This window comes from Amphiprion ocellaris, chromosome 5 (assembly GCF_022539595.1).
Source record: "Amphiprion ocellaris isolate individual 3 ecotype Okinawa chromosome 5, ASM2253959v1, whole genome shotgun sequence".
In the NCBI taxonomy this organism is placed as follows: Eukaryota; Metazoa; Chordata; class Actinopteri; family Pomacentridae; genus Amphiprion; species Amphiprion ocellaris.
Genome location: NC_072770.1, coordinates 11,994,282 through 12,010,518, shown reverse-complemented (window position 1 = coordinate 12,010,518; position 16,237 = coordinate 11,994,282). Strand labels below are relative to the sequence as shown.

Below are 16,237 nucleotides of genomic sequence, written 5' to 3'. Positions count from 1 at the left end.
ATTTAGAATAATCAATTAACCTCAGCATATTTTTGGACTGTGGGAGGAAGCCGGAGTACCCGGAGAAAACCCACGCATGCACAGGGAGAACATGCAAACTCCATGCACAAAGCCGGGACACGAACCAGGGATCTTCTTGCTGCAAGGCGAAAGTGCTAACCACTACACCACTGTGCAGCCCCTTCATAGCATACAGGACAGAGCAAATGTCTCTTTGAGGCTAAACATTTTACTTTCCATATTTGGTGCAGCTCCTCAGTGCTAGGCTTTGCTTTATATACACACAGCTGGTTTATCTCCAATTTAAGCTCCAATAAGCTGATTTGTGACAGTGTCTAGAAGGGGCTTAAATCTTATTTATGTCTAAATAAATCAAGTGAAAGTTCTAGCATGATTTTTATCTTTCAGTGTATTCACTACGTTGCTGACATTTTACAGTGAGATTTTACTAAATTCACAAGTAACATATTTAGTACTGGTGAATCAATTTGTGTCACACCTCAGGGGAATAGAGCTCCAGGGCCTGACAGGGCCTCCCAGCAGCATCGCAGCCCCCCAGCATGTACATCTGGCCCCCCACCTCACAGAGAGTGTGGTAGACGCGGCCGCTGGGCAGTCGGGCGAGGCTCTGCCAGTGAAACTCGTGGGCACCAGGCACTGCCATGGCCTCAGCACCACAGGGTAGACTCGCCAAGGCTGGGGAGGGGAACAGGGAGGCTGAGGCCAAGAGCCAGGGAAAGTTCAGAGGTGGAAGATGAAAAGATGGAGGTGTGGAAAGCTGGGAGACGAGAGTCGGGGACCCAGCCTGAGTCAGAGGTTCTGTATTGTGAAATGGACGTAAGCAGCAGAGTGTCACGTCAGTTAATTAGCCGGCTGAAGTCGCCTCTCCTCAAAAGGGTCCCTGGAAAAAAAATGAAAGAAAGAAAGAAAGATGAGACGAGAACAGATGTAGCATTGCAGAGCATGAAAATGTAAATCAAATGCAGCATGTAGTGCTTGTAATACAGCAACTTACGCGCTGTTACCAGTCAGTCACAGTCACAATAAAGCAAAGATTAGGATGCTTCAGAAAGGAAATACTGGAAATATCTCATCAGCTCCTTATATCTAAGTACTATACTGTCTAAGTTCAGTTTTCAGGTGCTTGTGCGTTAAGTATTTCCATTATATGCTACGTTCTACTTAAGTTTTTACTACATTTCTGGAAAAAAAAGTACAGCTTTTATGTGACACAATGAATATACACCTATGAGCCACAATATTCAAAGGGAACATGAGAAAGAGCTCAAAACCTTGACAGAACCTCCAAACACCCCAGATCTCAATATGATCAAGCATTTGTGAGATGTGCTGGACTAAGGCCAATCCATGGTAATATTGCAGGTTTATCTTATTAAGAGGACACTCATTGGATGGACCGATGCCCCATTCTAGGATATTCATAGCCTGAAATAATCTGTAATACGTGTCCATAGACAAATAAGCATAATTCAACAAGAAAATATGTACAAACCACAACCAGTGCAATTACCATAGAGCTCAAATACAATCATCAGATCATTCATGACTGGTTTGTGCATAAAGGCCATTTCAACAAGGCGTGGGACGGCCACATTTGTCATTTCATAAACAACTTGACACTTCATTTTGTGGTGAAAGAGAAATTCTTGTTTTGCTTGTTTGTTGTGGGATTGGTAGCTTTTTAGGAAAGGCACTTAATGGGACGTATTATGACGTTTTACTTAGGGAACTCTTTTGATACATGATTTTGAGATTGCGTATAGGTTTATTCCCGTCTTCCACTGCTTGCTATGTGTTCACACATTTGACTAGTTGTAGGGACGACCAGCTGGTAAGTAGATTTAGACAGCTAGTCATTTTCATGTGCTATTCGATGCCTTTTTTAATTAATTTTTTTTGTCTGTTTTGTCATATGTGGTCCGGTGGCCAATGTAGGCTACATATATAGTTTTATGTGGCCTGTTTCGTGCTCTGTTCACCATCCAACTAAGAATTAAGTTTGAAGACCTCATTTTATTGCTTCTTTGTTTAGTTTTTAGTTACATGTACAATCAAGTTATAACCTCGTACTATCATTCACATTTTATTGGATTTTTTTAACCACATTCCCACCCCTAGTTTCAACTCAACCCGTAAAATATTTTGAAGATCCCTCAGAAATCTAGTACACTTTCCTCATAACACTGCCCTTTACTTATACATTATTGTCTGTTATTAAATTTACATCTAGTTGTTCTTTTTTTGGATTTAGCTCTTACTTGATGGACAGCAGTAGACTAACAAAAAAATTCTGAAATACAAAATAACGGGAAGATGAGACTGGAGTTCCTTGTTGTTGTTGTTGTTGTTGTTTCATCCAGGCACTAAGGTTCTGGCACCCAAATGAACTTTTGTGACTGACCAAATGTTCTCTGAACTGTGAACAGTGCCCATCCCAGCTCTACAGATGCACGAGTCACTTTTGCTCCACATTTCACAAAGATATGTGTTGCAAACATGAGAGGATGTCGAGCTTGTCATTTGTGAACAAAAAAAAAAAGATATTTAAAACTCATTGCCGTACAATCAAGCTGTGGGAGTGATTGACTTGTGTTTTAAAATAAGTATTCATCGTAGACTATTTTACAGGTGTGAAACTCTCATTGCATGATTTATAATGCTGATTTTTGGATGTACAAAGAATCTATGATTTCAAATGATATAAGTATGTAAATATGCTTTGCACTACATTCACTGTGTATGAGTTTCTTAATTTGTGATTTGTGGAATAGGACTTGTCACCCTGCATTGAAGAATCTGAAACTTCTAAACTATTTTTCTCTTTGACTTTAAATTTACTAATAAGCATTTGTAACTGTTAACTAAACAAAAAGTATCACTGTCACAAGTGCTCAGCTCCTATGACACCATTGTGGTAATTGACCTGAACATATAATAATAGCATGAACTGGAAAACGAAAGAATGTAAACACACTTATAGTGATTTGCGGAACAGATGCCGCCTACGAGTTCAGCAATACTCCTTTAATAAAACAAATTAAGAGTTTAAATCATAGTAAATATCAATCTGATGCAATGTCCACTGTTTTATCAATATGAATAACTGGCATTCCTGTGTTGAAGCTCAACCTAATAACAAGCAATAACTACTTTCTTATGTTAACGAAAATTCATTTGTTTGATTACATTTGTTTAAACAAGGTCTGGCAGGTTTACATGTGTCTCATTATAATAAACCATCCATCCATTGTTATCTTCTCACAATAATGCAAATTGCTTTGTGCACATAGTGGATTGCCTTGTCACATAAAATACAAATCCGTGACACAAAGTGCTCTGCTTCTTATGAAAGCCTTTTATAGCCTGGTGATCACTGACTACAAGTTATCCACCTTTCCCACATCCCTGTGCTTGTGTGTTACTGAATCTAAATAGGCTCCTCTTGCAAGCTTTTCTCAGATTAGCAGCAGTTGGAGTCTGGCAGAACTGAATTGAAGCAATGTTTCTCATATTTAAGTCTCCTTCCTCGTTGTTCTGATGTCGGGCATCACTGTTTTTTCCTGTGTCATCCCTCAGGAGCTTTCTGTTTCCTGCGTGTAACCTACTTCTTCTGCCTACGTATGGTTTCAAGAGAGGACTGGGGGTGGAAGTCTGTTATTGATGTGGGAAGAAGCATCCAGAATAAGCCCACGATGCAGTGCAAGACTAATTCTGACTACATCACACACTACATCACCTTGAATGCACCCTTTATCGCTAGCTTCTGTGTCACACCGAGGGGAATGAGACTCGTCATTACTGCTGCAGTCAGGTGTGTTTTGAAATCAGATGAAGGGGATTTAAGTGAAAATGTGACTGGTTTTAAATGATCCAGCTGTGATTTAACACAGTCTCTCTGCAGTTTAGCCTTTAAAGCTTCACATCGCTTTCTAAATGCATTCTCCCTGCCCTTGGACACCTCCCCCCCTACTCCTTTGTCTCCTCTCAGCCCACCTCTGTCCATTTTACTGTCACGCTCTATCCACCTGTCACACCTTTGATCATCTCACAGGCGGAGGGATAAAGGATGGAGGGTGAAGATAAATAGGACCGTCCTTCAAACAAAACAAAACAAAAAAAACATCTCCCCCATTTTAGTGTGTGAAGACAGGTTGCTATAGCAACAGTTAGGCTTTTCTCAAGAGGCACAGCTTTTGTTTTTTTTGGTAAAAATCTTTTGCTCACGATTTCTTATCGCTTGGTTTGCTGTTAATAATGGGTTATGAAAAAGGATGAAAAACAAATAAGAGCGGGTGCTTTCCTATAGGCTGACCCCAGCAGGCGAACACTTGCTAACGAGGCAGGGTAGCTGTCGCCCCGGCCCGGCTCAGAGAGTGCATTAATTGCAATCTGTAACCAATTTAGTTCGCCACATCGTTTTTTTTTTTTTAATTAACTGCTTGAACAGCTTGAGATCAACAGTAAGCCCACCAGCATCATCTGAAGTCATTTACAATCAGCATGCCTCCAACTTGAAACTTTTAATTATGGTTGCGTAGCTACCCTCCCTCTGCTCCCTCTGTGCAGCGAATGTCTTTAAATGTAAAGCCAATGAAAGCTTAATTCGGTAAATGAAGAGTAATGAAGTCTATGTTAATGCCATATCATGTCTTGTCATTGATTAGTGTCTTATCAACCTTCCATCTAAGTTTGAATGACAATAAACATCATTTACAATAAACAAGTCGTATTGGAGGCTGAACATCTGAACTCTGTTGGTTGTTGTGCTCATAAAGCACAGATACATGAATATGCAAATAGTAAGATTGCAAAAGCTAACCTGAAGCCAAGGCACAGATCCAGCAAGTAATAACATTGGATACAGCAAATTGGAATATTTGAGATGACTAAACTGGATCCAACTGCACAGCCATGTGAGTTAATCCCTTATTAATCAAACCTGCAAGGGATAAAATCCTGCATTACTCTTCCTCAGGCACACATAAGGGAATCAGATTGAATTTACTTGCACATTTATAGACTCGCATTATTCACTTGTCACATTGTTGTTTTCAGATATATTGTAAAAGACATTTTCCACACAAACATTCTTTCTCAAAATGTGAAATTTAATTAGTTCAATTTAAAGTGTTTGAATGTAAACTTGCCGGTGGGTTTTCCACTTTAAATGTAACAAGGTCCTTGACTGAATGGGTCTGAGTTATTGTTAAGCAGTGGCAGCCAATCAGAACCAAGTCTGATTTTGTGATGCAGAGGAAAATTACACATTATCTGTTTCCAGGTGTTGCTACTGCACTATGTGACAAAAGTTGTATTAAGCCTTTTGTGCCTCCAGAGTGAACTGTGTGAAGTCTGACAAATGTCCTGAAATTACATCGAGTTATCATCATATACATAATTTTCTGTGCTGAGCAGGCTTAGAGCTTGAGGTAAATTTACACTCCCTACATCATATTCATTTACCCTGTTCTGTCAGTTTCCATTGCCCCTTATAACTGTACTACTGCTGTTGCATCTTAACGACGCAAGGCTGGCAGTTTAAAGGGCTCTGAACCGCTGTCTTGCCCATTAGTGATGGTGGAAATCATAGTTACTAGGCATTCAGCTGTCTCATCACTTTATGGTGTCTTTTTTCTGTTCTACAGCCTCAGTGAGCCTGCCACAATGGCACATAATAAATAAATAAATCCTTCACCTGCTGCACATTCTGGTTGGAGCGGACATCCAGCTTACAGAGGAATAAAGACTACCATTCACATATGCAGACCAAGACAGTGGAACTGTAGTCAATCACCAAATGACGTGGCCAGCCCACAGGTAGCAACACGAGAGGGGACAGCTGCGATCTAACTTTCTAAATAAATACTTAAATATATTGCTTTTAACTTAATAAATAATAACACTGTCCATGGAAGTGTATTTGGTTGTGACACAATTAGGTCAACAATCACTTGACTTACCATTTACAGATGGAACTTATTTTATAGATAGAAGGCAGTATGGTGTTCAGAACTTTCAGAATAAAAACAGAGTGAGTTGAACATTCTGCCTAGAGTTGAAATGAAGAAATTACTCACAGAAACAGAGACAGAGTACACAAAGGTACAGTTGTAGTGCATAATAAAGCACACCAAGCATTTTACCTGACCTGTAAATAATAAAGATGAAAAATAGGCTACATGACTAAAAATAACCTGGTGTAGGAGGCTATTGAAGCATTTTCCCAAATCACAACCCAACCTGTAAAAAAGACTTGAAAGGAGGATTAAGGGAGAGACTCAGAGATTGTGGTTTTCCAAATATTTACATCACAGCATGTTAAAGATTGCTGCTTTTCAAGCTGGTATATGGTCCTGCAGTATGGCTACTGCCATAATCTTGGCTACTGTGCGTACGGTTGCCTTGAAATTATTCACGCATATGCACAACTAATCATGTGCTCACCAGTTTAACTAAATCCGTGGACAGAACTGCAATTCAGGTCATGATTCATGATTCTACCCCCAAAGATTGTTGTGTGTTCTTTTGGTAAGATCATCCACCCCCTACTTTAAACCTTCAAAAAAGCAAGAAGTGTGCAGTATTGACTATATAAAAATACCGATGAACCCTCTGTGACGTCACCCATAGGTTTCCTAAAGAGCAGTTTGAAGCTCGGTGTAGTGGCAGGTTGCTGTCATCATCTGGCAGTGCGTGACTCCTCCTAACTTAAAAGTTATATAAAAATTCATGCCCCAGATAGTGTCCGACTGTCGATACTCTAACTGCAACGTGGGAACGAATACCAATTTCTGGTTGTTTATAACTAGTCCCCGATCATCTGACTTAAATGCAGAATATCTCCACGACTCTTGCTGTGTTGTTTCCAGAAACTGCAGCAGAACTGTTGCTATAACTGTACTTGCTGCCATCATTGTACATGTAGTTGTTGTTGTCTAGTGTCTCCTGCATCTACTGTACCTTTGAAAAAATGGTACAATCACATTTTTCAGATGGTTTTGCATTGACTAGGTATTTAGGTGCCTGACTTTGAGTGCTGTACTTTTTAAACCTTATTAAACATGGACTGCTTCCACACTAAATGCCAGTCCAAGAGAAAGAGGAAAAAGTCACCACAGCATACAAAAGGCTGTGAAATTTTGGTACTGATCTGTGAGTATACCTGCCAGTAAAATCCTCCCAAAATTGCTGTTTGCACTTTGGTTTGTGATAAGGTGTTCAGAGTATGTGGAAACCCACTTTGATGCCAGAACAAGTGCCAACATTGCATTGCTCATGTGCCCAATCTGCATTAACATGTTTATTTCAGCGTGTTTGTACAGGATAATCTGCAGGGGAAATCCTGCAAATGGACAAAAACTGTATCCATGGAAATCATGATGCTCAGGGACACACTGAGGTTTGAAATTAGGAATGAAAAGGACCACAATCTTGGCTACTGCAGAACCACATCACAGCTTGAAATGCAGCAGCAATCTTCAATACGCTATGATCTGAATGTTTTGAAAACCGCTATCTCTGAGTCTCTCCCTTAATCCTCCTTTCAAGTCTTTTTTTTTTTTTTTTTACAGGTTGGGCTGTGATTTGGAAAAAAGCTTCAATAGCCTCCTACTGTTTTTAGCAAAGTAACCTATTTTCCATTGTTCATTATTTAGAGTTCAGATAAAATGTCTGGTGTGCTTTATTTTGGTCTACAGCTGACCCTTTGTGTGCTCTGTCTCTGTTTCTGTGGGTACAGGCTGTTCAGCAAAGGATCATTTATTGACTTGTATTTAATTAGTCTGCACTGTTGAAACAGTGCATCTGTGCTGTAGTTTGTAGCTGACCTCAGTACACGGTGGAACTTGTCAAAATCTGTAAGTGCCTGCATGCATGTGTGTGCACTTACATGCACTGTGTGTGAGTGGAAGTAAATTTAGATGTTGCAGAAGCTTTATCACACTAACAGCTTTTCACACTGGCCTGCTTTTAACAATGCTGAATTGGTCCACCAGCAGTTCCCCCCACCCATAGTCTGACACAATCAGTACTGTTTGGCTCAAACAAGTGTTATCTGGTAAACTACAGCACAGGCCGGCTACTTTATGGCGACAAACTGCCATTGATACAGATCTGTTTAACTCCAGGAGCAAAAAACTAATAATAATTCAGAATACATTGGAAAGTTAAGGCACAGCAGCTCCTGTTTATCACTGCAGGCTTGTGAGTAAATCTGGGAAGTTTTCATATAAATAAATAAATATGTTTTATTACTTTCCATTGTTCACTGATGCAACTGAGGTTTAGTCATGTTGACGTGCTGCAGTGAGCTAACCTGTCCTCTACAGAGCCACAAACATGCTCTGGTACACAACCTGTGCTCAACTTCAGTGCAAAGAAAGACCCACAAAGCAGACATTTTGACACTTTGTTGCAGGAAAAGTATGTTGTTTTTGCAACAACATGAATGAATGGCTGCATTCTGCTTTGAGGAGGTCCTGTTTTTGATCATAGCGACAAACTCGCAAATCACTGGGACACTTAAGGTGCCATATACGACATTTAGAAGCATTCGATGTTGCACTAGAACACCGACAACAAAGGCCAAAACAAACAGGTGATGTAGGCCCTACCTCCACTCTCCTTCCGGTGTTAATTAAAATAAAAAAAGAGTTGATGAGAAAATATCCAGTACAATGAATGGCTGTAAGGAGTTGTTGTCAATTTGAGAATTGCTGTCTTCACTCTATGTGTCTCTTCTCATCTTCGCTTTGTAGGATCAACCAGCCATAACTGACTTTAAGAGAAAGTGAAAATAAAGTCCAGCCACCTCGACTGTTTTGTTGTTTACACTTGGGTCTCTAAATTGTATAGATTCCAGCTACCTAGCTTTTCAGAATTAACTTTCCTCTTTAACCATTTCCTCGATCATTCCTGAAGCTCTTCTTGACTGCGCAGCAAGAAGTGCTTCAAATGCAGCACTGTTACAGTAATCTAATTAAAGTATTTCGCTGGTCAAATATCTGTTAGATTACGTAATAATTCCTCATAAGCATTCATAAATCTATTTGGGTATACATTTCCCCTGCAGCTCCATCTGCTGTACTCTGGGCTATGTTTGCCTGTTTCATGACACACCGCAGAAGAGAAACAAACACGGTGAAACAGAGACACACAGATGATTAAACAGAGAGCAACTGAAAGCCTCACAGTGAGCTGAAATTACACAAGTGCACATAGTACACATGAGTAAACTATAAAATACTCTGCTGAATGCTCTGAAATGCAATCCCATCTGCACCGCCATCTGGCTGTTACAATACGTTGTAGGAGGTCACTCTTGTTGTCTGCTGTCAGTCTCTTTGCTTTGCAGGAAATGTAGTTTCAAAGGAAGGAATTTGCATGAATTGTACTGCACTATCATGCACACACGGCAGGATTAGCTGCCAAAACTTAGAACAGAGAAACACCGATTACAATACACACAGAGCGACGTCAGTCTCTGCTGAGAGCATCATTACTCAACTATATTTTTCCATGGCTAATAGTTGCTTGCGTCTATATTTCAGCAATATCACGAGAGGAAGCGCTGCAGTACTGAATATCAACACGACCTTGTGCCGAAGATCACAGCCGTCCAGATATTCAGTTCAAAGACACAACCTCGAATGTGATATTGCTTTTATGAAACACTTCTACAAGCAACATCTATTAGTTAAAAGTAATACGCAGCAATAGTTTATGATTTGTTTGCTTATTAAAGGACTGGATTGTTGACAAGCTAACACCGTCCTGTACACTAGCCTGCTGCTTACTTTGTGTAGGTCTACATGTTACTGCAGGTCAGCTACTTTGCATTATGTACATTCCTGTATAACTTTTTATTTGTTGTGCAACCAGAGTCCGCTGACAGTCGCTGTGGCAGAATGTGTGATCCCAATGAGTTACCAGCTGAATCAGACAGTATGTTGCCAACAGTGCCCTGCTCTCCATGAAAGGTCACCTGTTACTTTTTTGTGAGCTTTCAGAGCTGCAAGACACACAATTTTTTATTTAGATTTTTTCACAACACATTCTTGTCTCTTTATGATTATATAATGCATTCAATTTGTCTTTGAGGCAGTGACTCTCAGACTATGGTTTGTGTAAGACATATGCATCCCGGCCACTTTGCACATCTTTGGTAACAGCTGGTTTATTGTCAGGGGAATGGCAATATACCAGAAGCGGTCTGTCGCAGTGAACACCCTCCTGGGTTGCAGATAGAGGAACATTTCACCAGATGGAATTTTGCTCAGCTACTTTTTGGAAGATGCTCTGAGGCATAGGGGATTTCCTCGCTCCTCAAACATTGCACCCCTCCGATTTTTTTGTGTCTCTGTTCAGTAGGTCTTTCTTTTTTGTTTCTTTGCTGAATGTCTTGGTGAAATACTTTGCTTCATTTTCATCAAGACTTTCAGTGAACTTAAAAAAGATGTTGCTGGTCTTCAGGTGAATTCAGGGGATGCTGTGTTGTTTTGTCTGTCTTAGTCTTGCATATCTTTACAGTGCTGGCTTGTCTGCATTTCTTTAAATAGCTCTCAATTGTCTGGGGCAGTGGGGAGCCCAGGATGTAGCGATGGTGCCCCTGCAAAATACTTACAGGGGTATTGTTTTGGTAGAACATGGCTAATTCACTTAAGAAACCAAGCAAACCCGCCTTAAATCCTCTGCAAAAACCTGTTATTCTCAGCATACAGGTTGCTGCTCGGAGCTTGTTGTTGTTTACTATCATAGCTATATACTAAGGGAGGGGGTTTTGAAAACCCATAGATAGCAGAAAGCTGTGTAAAATGCTCACTCATGTAAATGTCATTATGCTGAAAGTGTAGAGTCGGTGAGTCAGCCCATGTCTTTCCCTGCCCTTCTAATCTCTTTTGTAACACCTTTCAAAACATTATTAAGTAATGTGAATTTGGGGACCTGCATTAAATTCCATGAATGGCTAACTGGAGGCTCGTTCATATAACAACTGAACAATCTGAAGTCTAGGTAGCTGCTGACGCTGTAGAGTTTAGTTGTCCGGATGGATCCATAAAACTGCTTCAAGACTGCATTCAGCTCAGTCTTCTTAACATAATAAAATGCAACATTTATATTTTTGACACTTAGCCCAGTCTGGAAGCAATACAAAGCCTATTTTGTTTACCTTACAGGGTCAGCTTTATTTTACTCTTCTCCTATATGGAGGTTTGCATTTAAATATCCAACCTTCTTTTCTTTTCTTCGACCTTATCTGACAGTAATTCAATATTTCACTTGAATCTAACTTGCAACATAAATCCATATTTGAAGTGCAACGTTTGTTACAATCTTAGATAGACAGGCTACTCGGCGGAAATTTAAGGGTTATTTGAATATCCATAAAGCGGAGTTATATATGCAGAGTTGAATGTCCACGTGATGTTAGACTCAGATGACTCTTGTCCAATCAAATGATTTAACTGGCACTAATGGTTGTATAATAATGTTATATTAATGTTCAAAATTTTGTATATAGAAACTTTAATGTGCCTGGCCCATCTATGGTGTCAATAATTCTACTGGTGCTTTTCCTGCAACATATTAAAATGTTTGTTGTGAAAAAGGCATCTTTGCACAAATAGAGAAAATAAACCTAGAGTGATTCTGTTTAGTTAATACTGAATTGCAGTCCTCATTGAATTACTTCATATTTAAACTATGCTGCCTTTTACCAGTGGTTTTTGCTGAATATGACAGCCTTTTGTTGCTCAATAATTCTGCTGTGCATGTACAAAGACAAGAGAAGTGCTCATTAATTTATTAATTTTAAGTCAAGGGCCCATAAAATATGTATTCTTTTGATCCATTATATGCAAGGTGCGCCAACAAAAACTGACTTATTATGTAAAAAGAGCAGAGCTGCAGGTCAGACCATGTGGACACGCTCACTTTGGATAGAATGGCAGTGGCATTTTCCTGATGCTTTGATGGAGCCAAAACCTTTCAAATCTCTTTGATGTAAATAAAAAGGAATGAAAGGGAAGTACAGTATATCTGGCATGGTAAAAAATCCCTTTGACGAGACTATCTCATGCGTAACCACCTTCACCAGCAGTCAGTATTAATACAGTCAGTATTAATGCACTGAAGCAGCTTTCAGCAGTACATGTCTATGTCTGTGTGTAAAAGTCACTTCGGCAGCCAACCAAACCGTCGAATGAACTTTGAACACAGCACAAGACTAAAATAAAGGCTGCAGCAGCACACAGTAAAGCAGGCACAGAGAGAGCTTAAACGCACCGTTTTCAGCACACTAAGAGCTTTATCTTGGCAGAAAATATCAGCTTAGTCTAAAAAAGAGCTCATTTCTTTCTTACTTGGTTAAAAAAAATTTTTTTTAAAGACCTGTATAAAATTATAATCTTGTGATTATGCACAGCTTTCCTCCTCATCTTTTTAATTTTTAACCAACTCAGTTGCATGGGAAAGCCAAAAGCTAAATGCTTTACATATAAAATTGTGGTTAAAAAAAGAATTCCAACTCAGCATCTTGATATTCTGTACTGTGGCACTGTCTCACTTTATAAAGCGAGTGGTGGAATTCAAGACATACTAGCAAAAATTCATGAGAAATTTATATATTACTAGGGGGCGTTCACTGTGAAACCGCAACAGCAAAATAATTTTTAATATCGACTTCTGATGCAGCCCATGACAGAACAGAAAACACTCAACACCTCTCTCTCTCTCTGTGTGTGTTCCTGCACATTTTTCAAACAAAAACTATTCCAGACACACTTTCAGATCATATTTGGCATATGAGTAGAAATGACAGATGACAAATTGAAGAAAAAACCTGAACCCATGACCTCTGCAGTGAGGAGATCTGGTGTCTTTGTTATGCTGTTGCTCTGATTGATGCTGACATTGTTATGATTTATCAACTTTATCCTTCATCCTAAGATGAAAATATTTCTATCCCGATGGGAGTGAAAGTTGTGAGGGTGGTAAATGAACGGTGTGATGCGTATGAAAATGATGTAAATCATATGCTAATTGAACTTCACAAGATCTGAATCCAATTGAAGACATAAGGAAGCAACGTGTTCAATCCCTCCACATACTTGGAGTATCAAAGCCAAGAAGCTGTTCTGGTGGAATGGCATGGCTGTATTATGTCTATAAATAGTGTTTAAATCCAAATGTGAACATGTATGTTAAATTCTGCCTGTGTATGACATTATGTTACCAAGCAACTGCCAGAGGATTGTAGCTCTCGGTATTATAGCTTCTAAAAAATAAATGAACGGCAAACCCAAAGCGGACCACTGCAACCTACACTCGAACTATTTTCCTTTAACGCACTGAATAACCATTGCTCGCCCAGTATTTAGACTATTTTTTTAAATAAGAAGCAAACTAAAGGGAAAAAGGAACACAATAATTTAAATTTCATGATAAGCTCCATTTACTTTTCTGATAACTACATCACTGCATAGCCCATAAATGTGTGGACCAGCTTAATATTCGGTTATTTGTGATGCAGTATGTATATGCAATTCAAAGATACTGCCACATTTCGTTTCTAATTTGGTCGTTGATTTGGTGCAGGTTCTTTTTGGCCTCTCTTACGAGGGGGTTACGCTTGCTTTCTCTTTCGCTGACATGAAAAACACCCAAATTTATTTTTTAGCAATTCAGAATCTTATATCATAGAAATCAGAGTAGGGGCAATAGCCTAGAAACAAATACTTTCTCATGTGTTCTTCTCTTTTTCATACTCTTCCAGACGTAGAAAGGACTAACATTAAATTCCATACTTTTCCATATAGCACAGGAACCTGTTCTCTGCTCTCTCTCTCTCTCTCACACACAAAATGTGCAAAATACTGTGAAAGCACTGTGTATTTCTTTAAGTGTCCTGTCACGACTTCATGAAACCTTAAAGAACATTTACATACATTAAGAGTCATCTAGTTTTCACTTTGCTTCACAAAGGCAGCTATGTTATACCCTATACCATTCAGCTGCAGCATTTCAACAGCCAGTTTCTAAACAGTTCTGCACTTAAAGTATTATTTCAAGGATGTGGTTTCATTATCTTATGATGCGTTTTATGTTTCTGGAAATGAGCAGAAGAAAAACTGTCAGTCAGAGCTACTACAGCTGAACAGACAAAGTGAGGAAACCTAAGAAAGCTCAGACTTCACCGAAAGAAAAGGAAAAGAAGTAAAACCCACACTGTTTCATTGACAGGTGAAAACATTGGGAGCAATAAATGACGAAATAAAAAATGGAACTTGTGAATTGCTTTTAGATAGAATATTAAGGACAGCAGGCCCTTTTGTCTTGCTTCAGCCCAACACAGTTTGCTGTACATGACATGTGCAAGGCCTACTGGCTGTAATAGCTCGAGGGGTAACAGCTCTGCTTCACCATGAGCACATGGCTGACAGATTCTAAGCTCAGCTCCTTTCACCACCTTGTTGCCAACTGCAGCTGCAGACATCCTGCCGCCGGTCAGCTTAAAGATTAAATGAAGCTCTGGGTTACCTGCCCAGGCCCAGCTGATCTAATGGTCCAGACAGGATTAGGTGAATGTGCTGCATTCACAAAGTGGGGCTGAAAGCTTAAGTCTGACCGTTTTTCGACTGCAGAGTTGCTCAACCAAGACTCTCCCCTGAGTCTGAGCTGACCTGACCTTTGCCTCAGTGGGCCAGGAAGAGCGAGGGCAACCCTCAGCCTCCGGAGAGCACATGGCTGCTCTCTCTGCTAATCTAATCTTCACTGTGGGCGGCCAGGTGGTGGAGCAGGTTGTCCATTAATCGTAAGGTTGGCGGTTCGAACCGAACCCCAGGTTGCTCCACATTGCTCCCAATAGTAGGCGAGCATCTTGCATTGCAGCTCTGTGAGCGTGTGGATAAATAGGTAAATGAGAAACACATTGTAAAGTGCTCTGTGGAACCTAGCTCTGGTTAAAAAGGAGCTTCTACCATTACTGTGCACAAATAATCACGCAGTGTGCAATCATTAATAAAACACCCTCAGCACACAAAGAGACTGGATGGTGAGAAATAACAATGAAGCGTAATAATGTTGCCACAGGAGAAGCAATATTACCTGATGCTGTCAACAGAGCTTCTTTTAACTGCTGGCCACCTCGCTGGCAATGTTGTCATTTACATATTTTACCCAAGATTGAAATGGCAAAGTGCTCTGGCCCAGCTGTTCCTGTGTCTGTATTGGTACAGATGAAGTGAATTAGCAGACTAAATCTGGCAGCATGAGGTCCAGGTCCTATAATGAGAGAGCTGAGACTAAATCAGTTGTGGCTGATTTTTGGCCGACACTGTTGTGGAGCAGTTGGTGTTTCTCTTATCTGCCTTTAAAAGGCAAACAGCTCACTCTGTTCCCCTCCCTCTGGCTGTCCTTATGCATTTTTGTGTGTCCTTTATTTGAGTGTTTATGGGTGTGTGTCTGTGTGTTCAACTGGCAGATGCTGTAACAGTGATAACACTGTCGCCGTAGCAACTCAAGTGTGCCTTCACATTAAGGAAGAAAAGAATAAAGCACTTATTTTTTTCCTGCTCTGGTTTTCCCATAACTGTCAGTTCATTAGAGCCGAACACGCTGACCATCCATCAGCCTGTAAAAAAAAAAGTCCTACTGTGATAGAGAAAATTGGCAGCTTATCAAAGTCCTGCCAATTTGATGTGAAGATTAAAAGCCTTACTGTAAAAGCTGACATAAACCTTATGCATTGTCGTTCAAAGCTGCATTACTGGAAGCTTTTCACACATGCTATATGAAAGGATGACATCCTACAGAAGCTTTAAATCCACAGCTGGTTTTGTTTTTGCTGTCTTCATTTCTAGCTTTTGATGCAGTCTTGTCTCTAGCTAGGCTACACCATACATCAATGCTTTCAGAATAAGCTCGGCTAATCAGAAATGCCATCGTTTGGCATTTTAGAATCACTGTACATGCTTTTGTGGAAAAAAATATAGCGAAATAGTTACATTTTGACATTGTTTGGCTTACGCCTGATAACATGTATTCAACAGAGAAAATATCTTTAAATAAATGGATGAGGAACAGGACAGTTTACTGGCTCCATGATGTGTTAAAATTACATCTTCTGCCTTAGTAAGGTCATAGATGTACTGTGTCAGCATTTACTATTTCTCCATCTGGGATGATGATTAAGTGGACTGTAGCAGTTCATTCCCTGACT

General features: G+C 39.9%; 1 protein-coding gene across 1 annotated transcript in view; it reads right to left on the bottom strand.

Annotated features, from left to right (window-relative positions):
• The window catches only part of klhdc8a (kelch domain containing 8A), a 44,260-nt gene that overhangs the window by 18,933 nt on the left and 9,090 nt on the right, over nt 1-16,237 (bottom strand). Inside the window, exon 3 of the mRNA XM_023292052.3 lies at nt 500-901. Coding sequence (XP_023147820.1) covers nt 500-664 — 165 coding nt within the window. The 5' untranslated portion in view covers nt 665-901. The remainder of the gene's footprint in view (nt 1-499; nt 902-16,237) is intronic.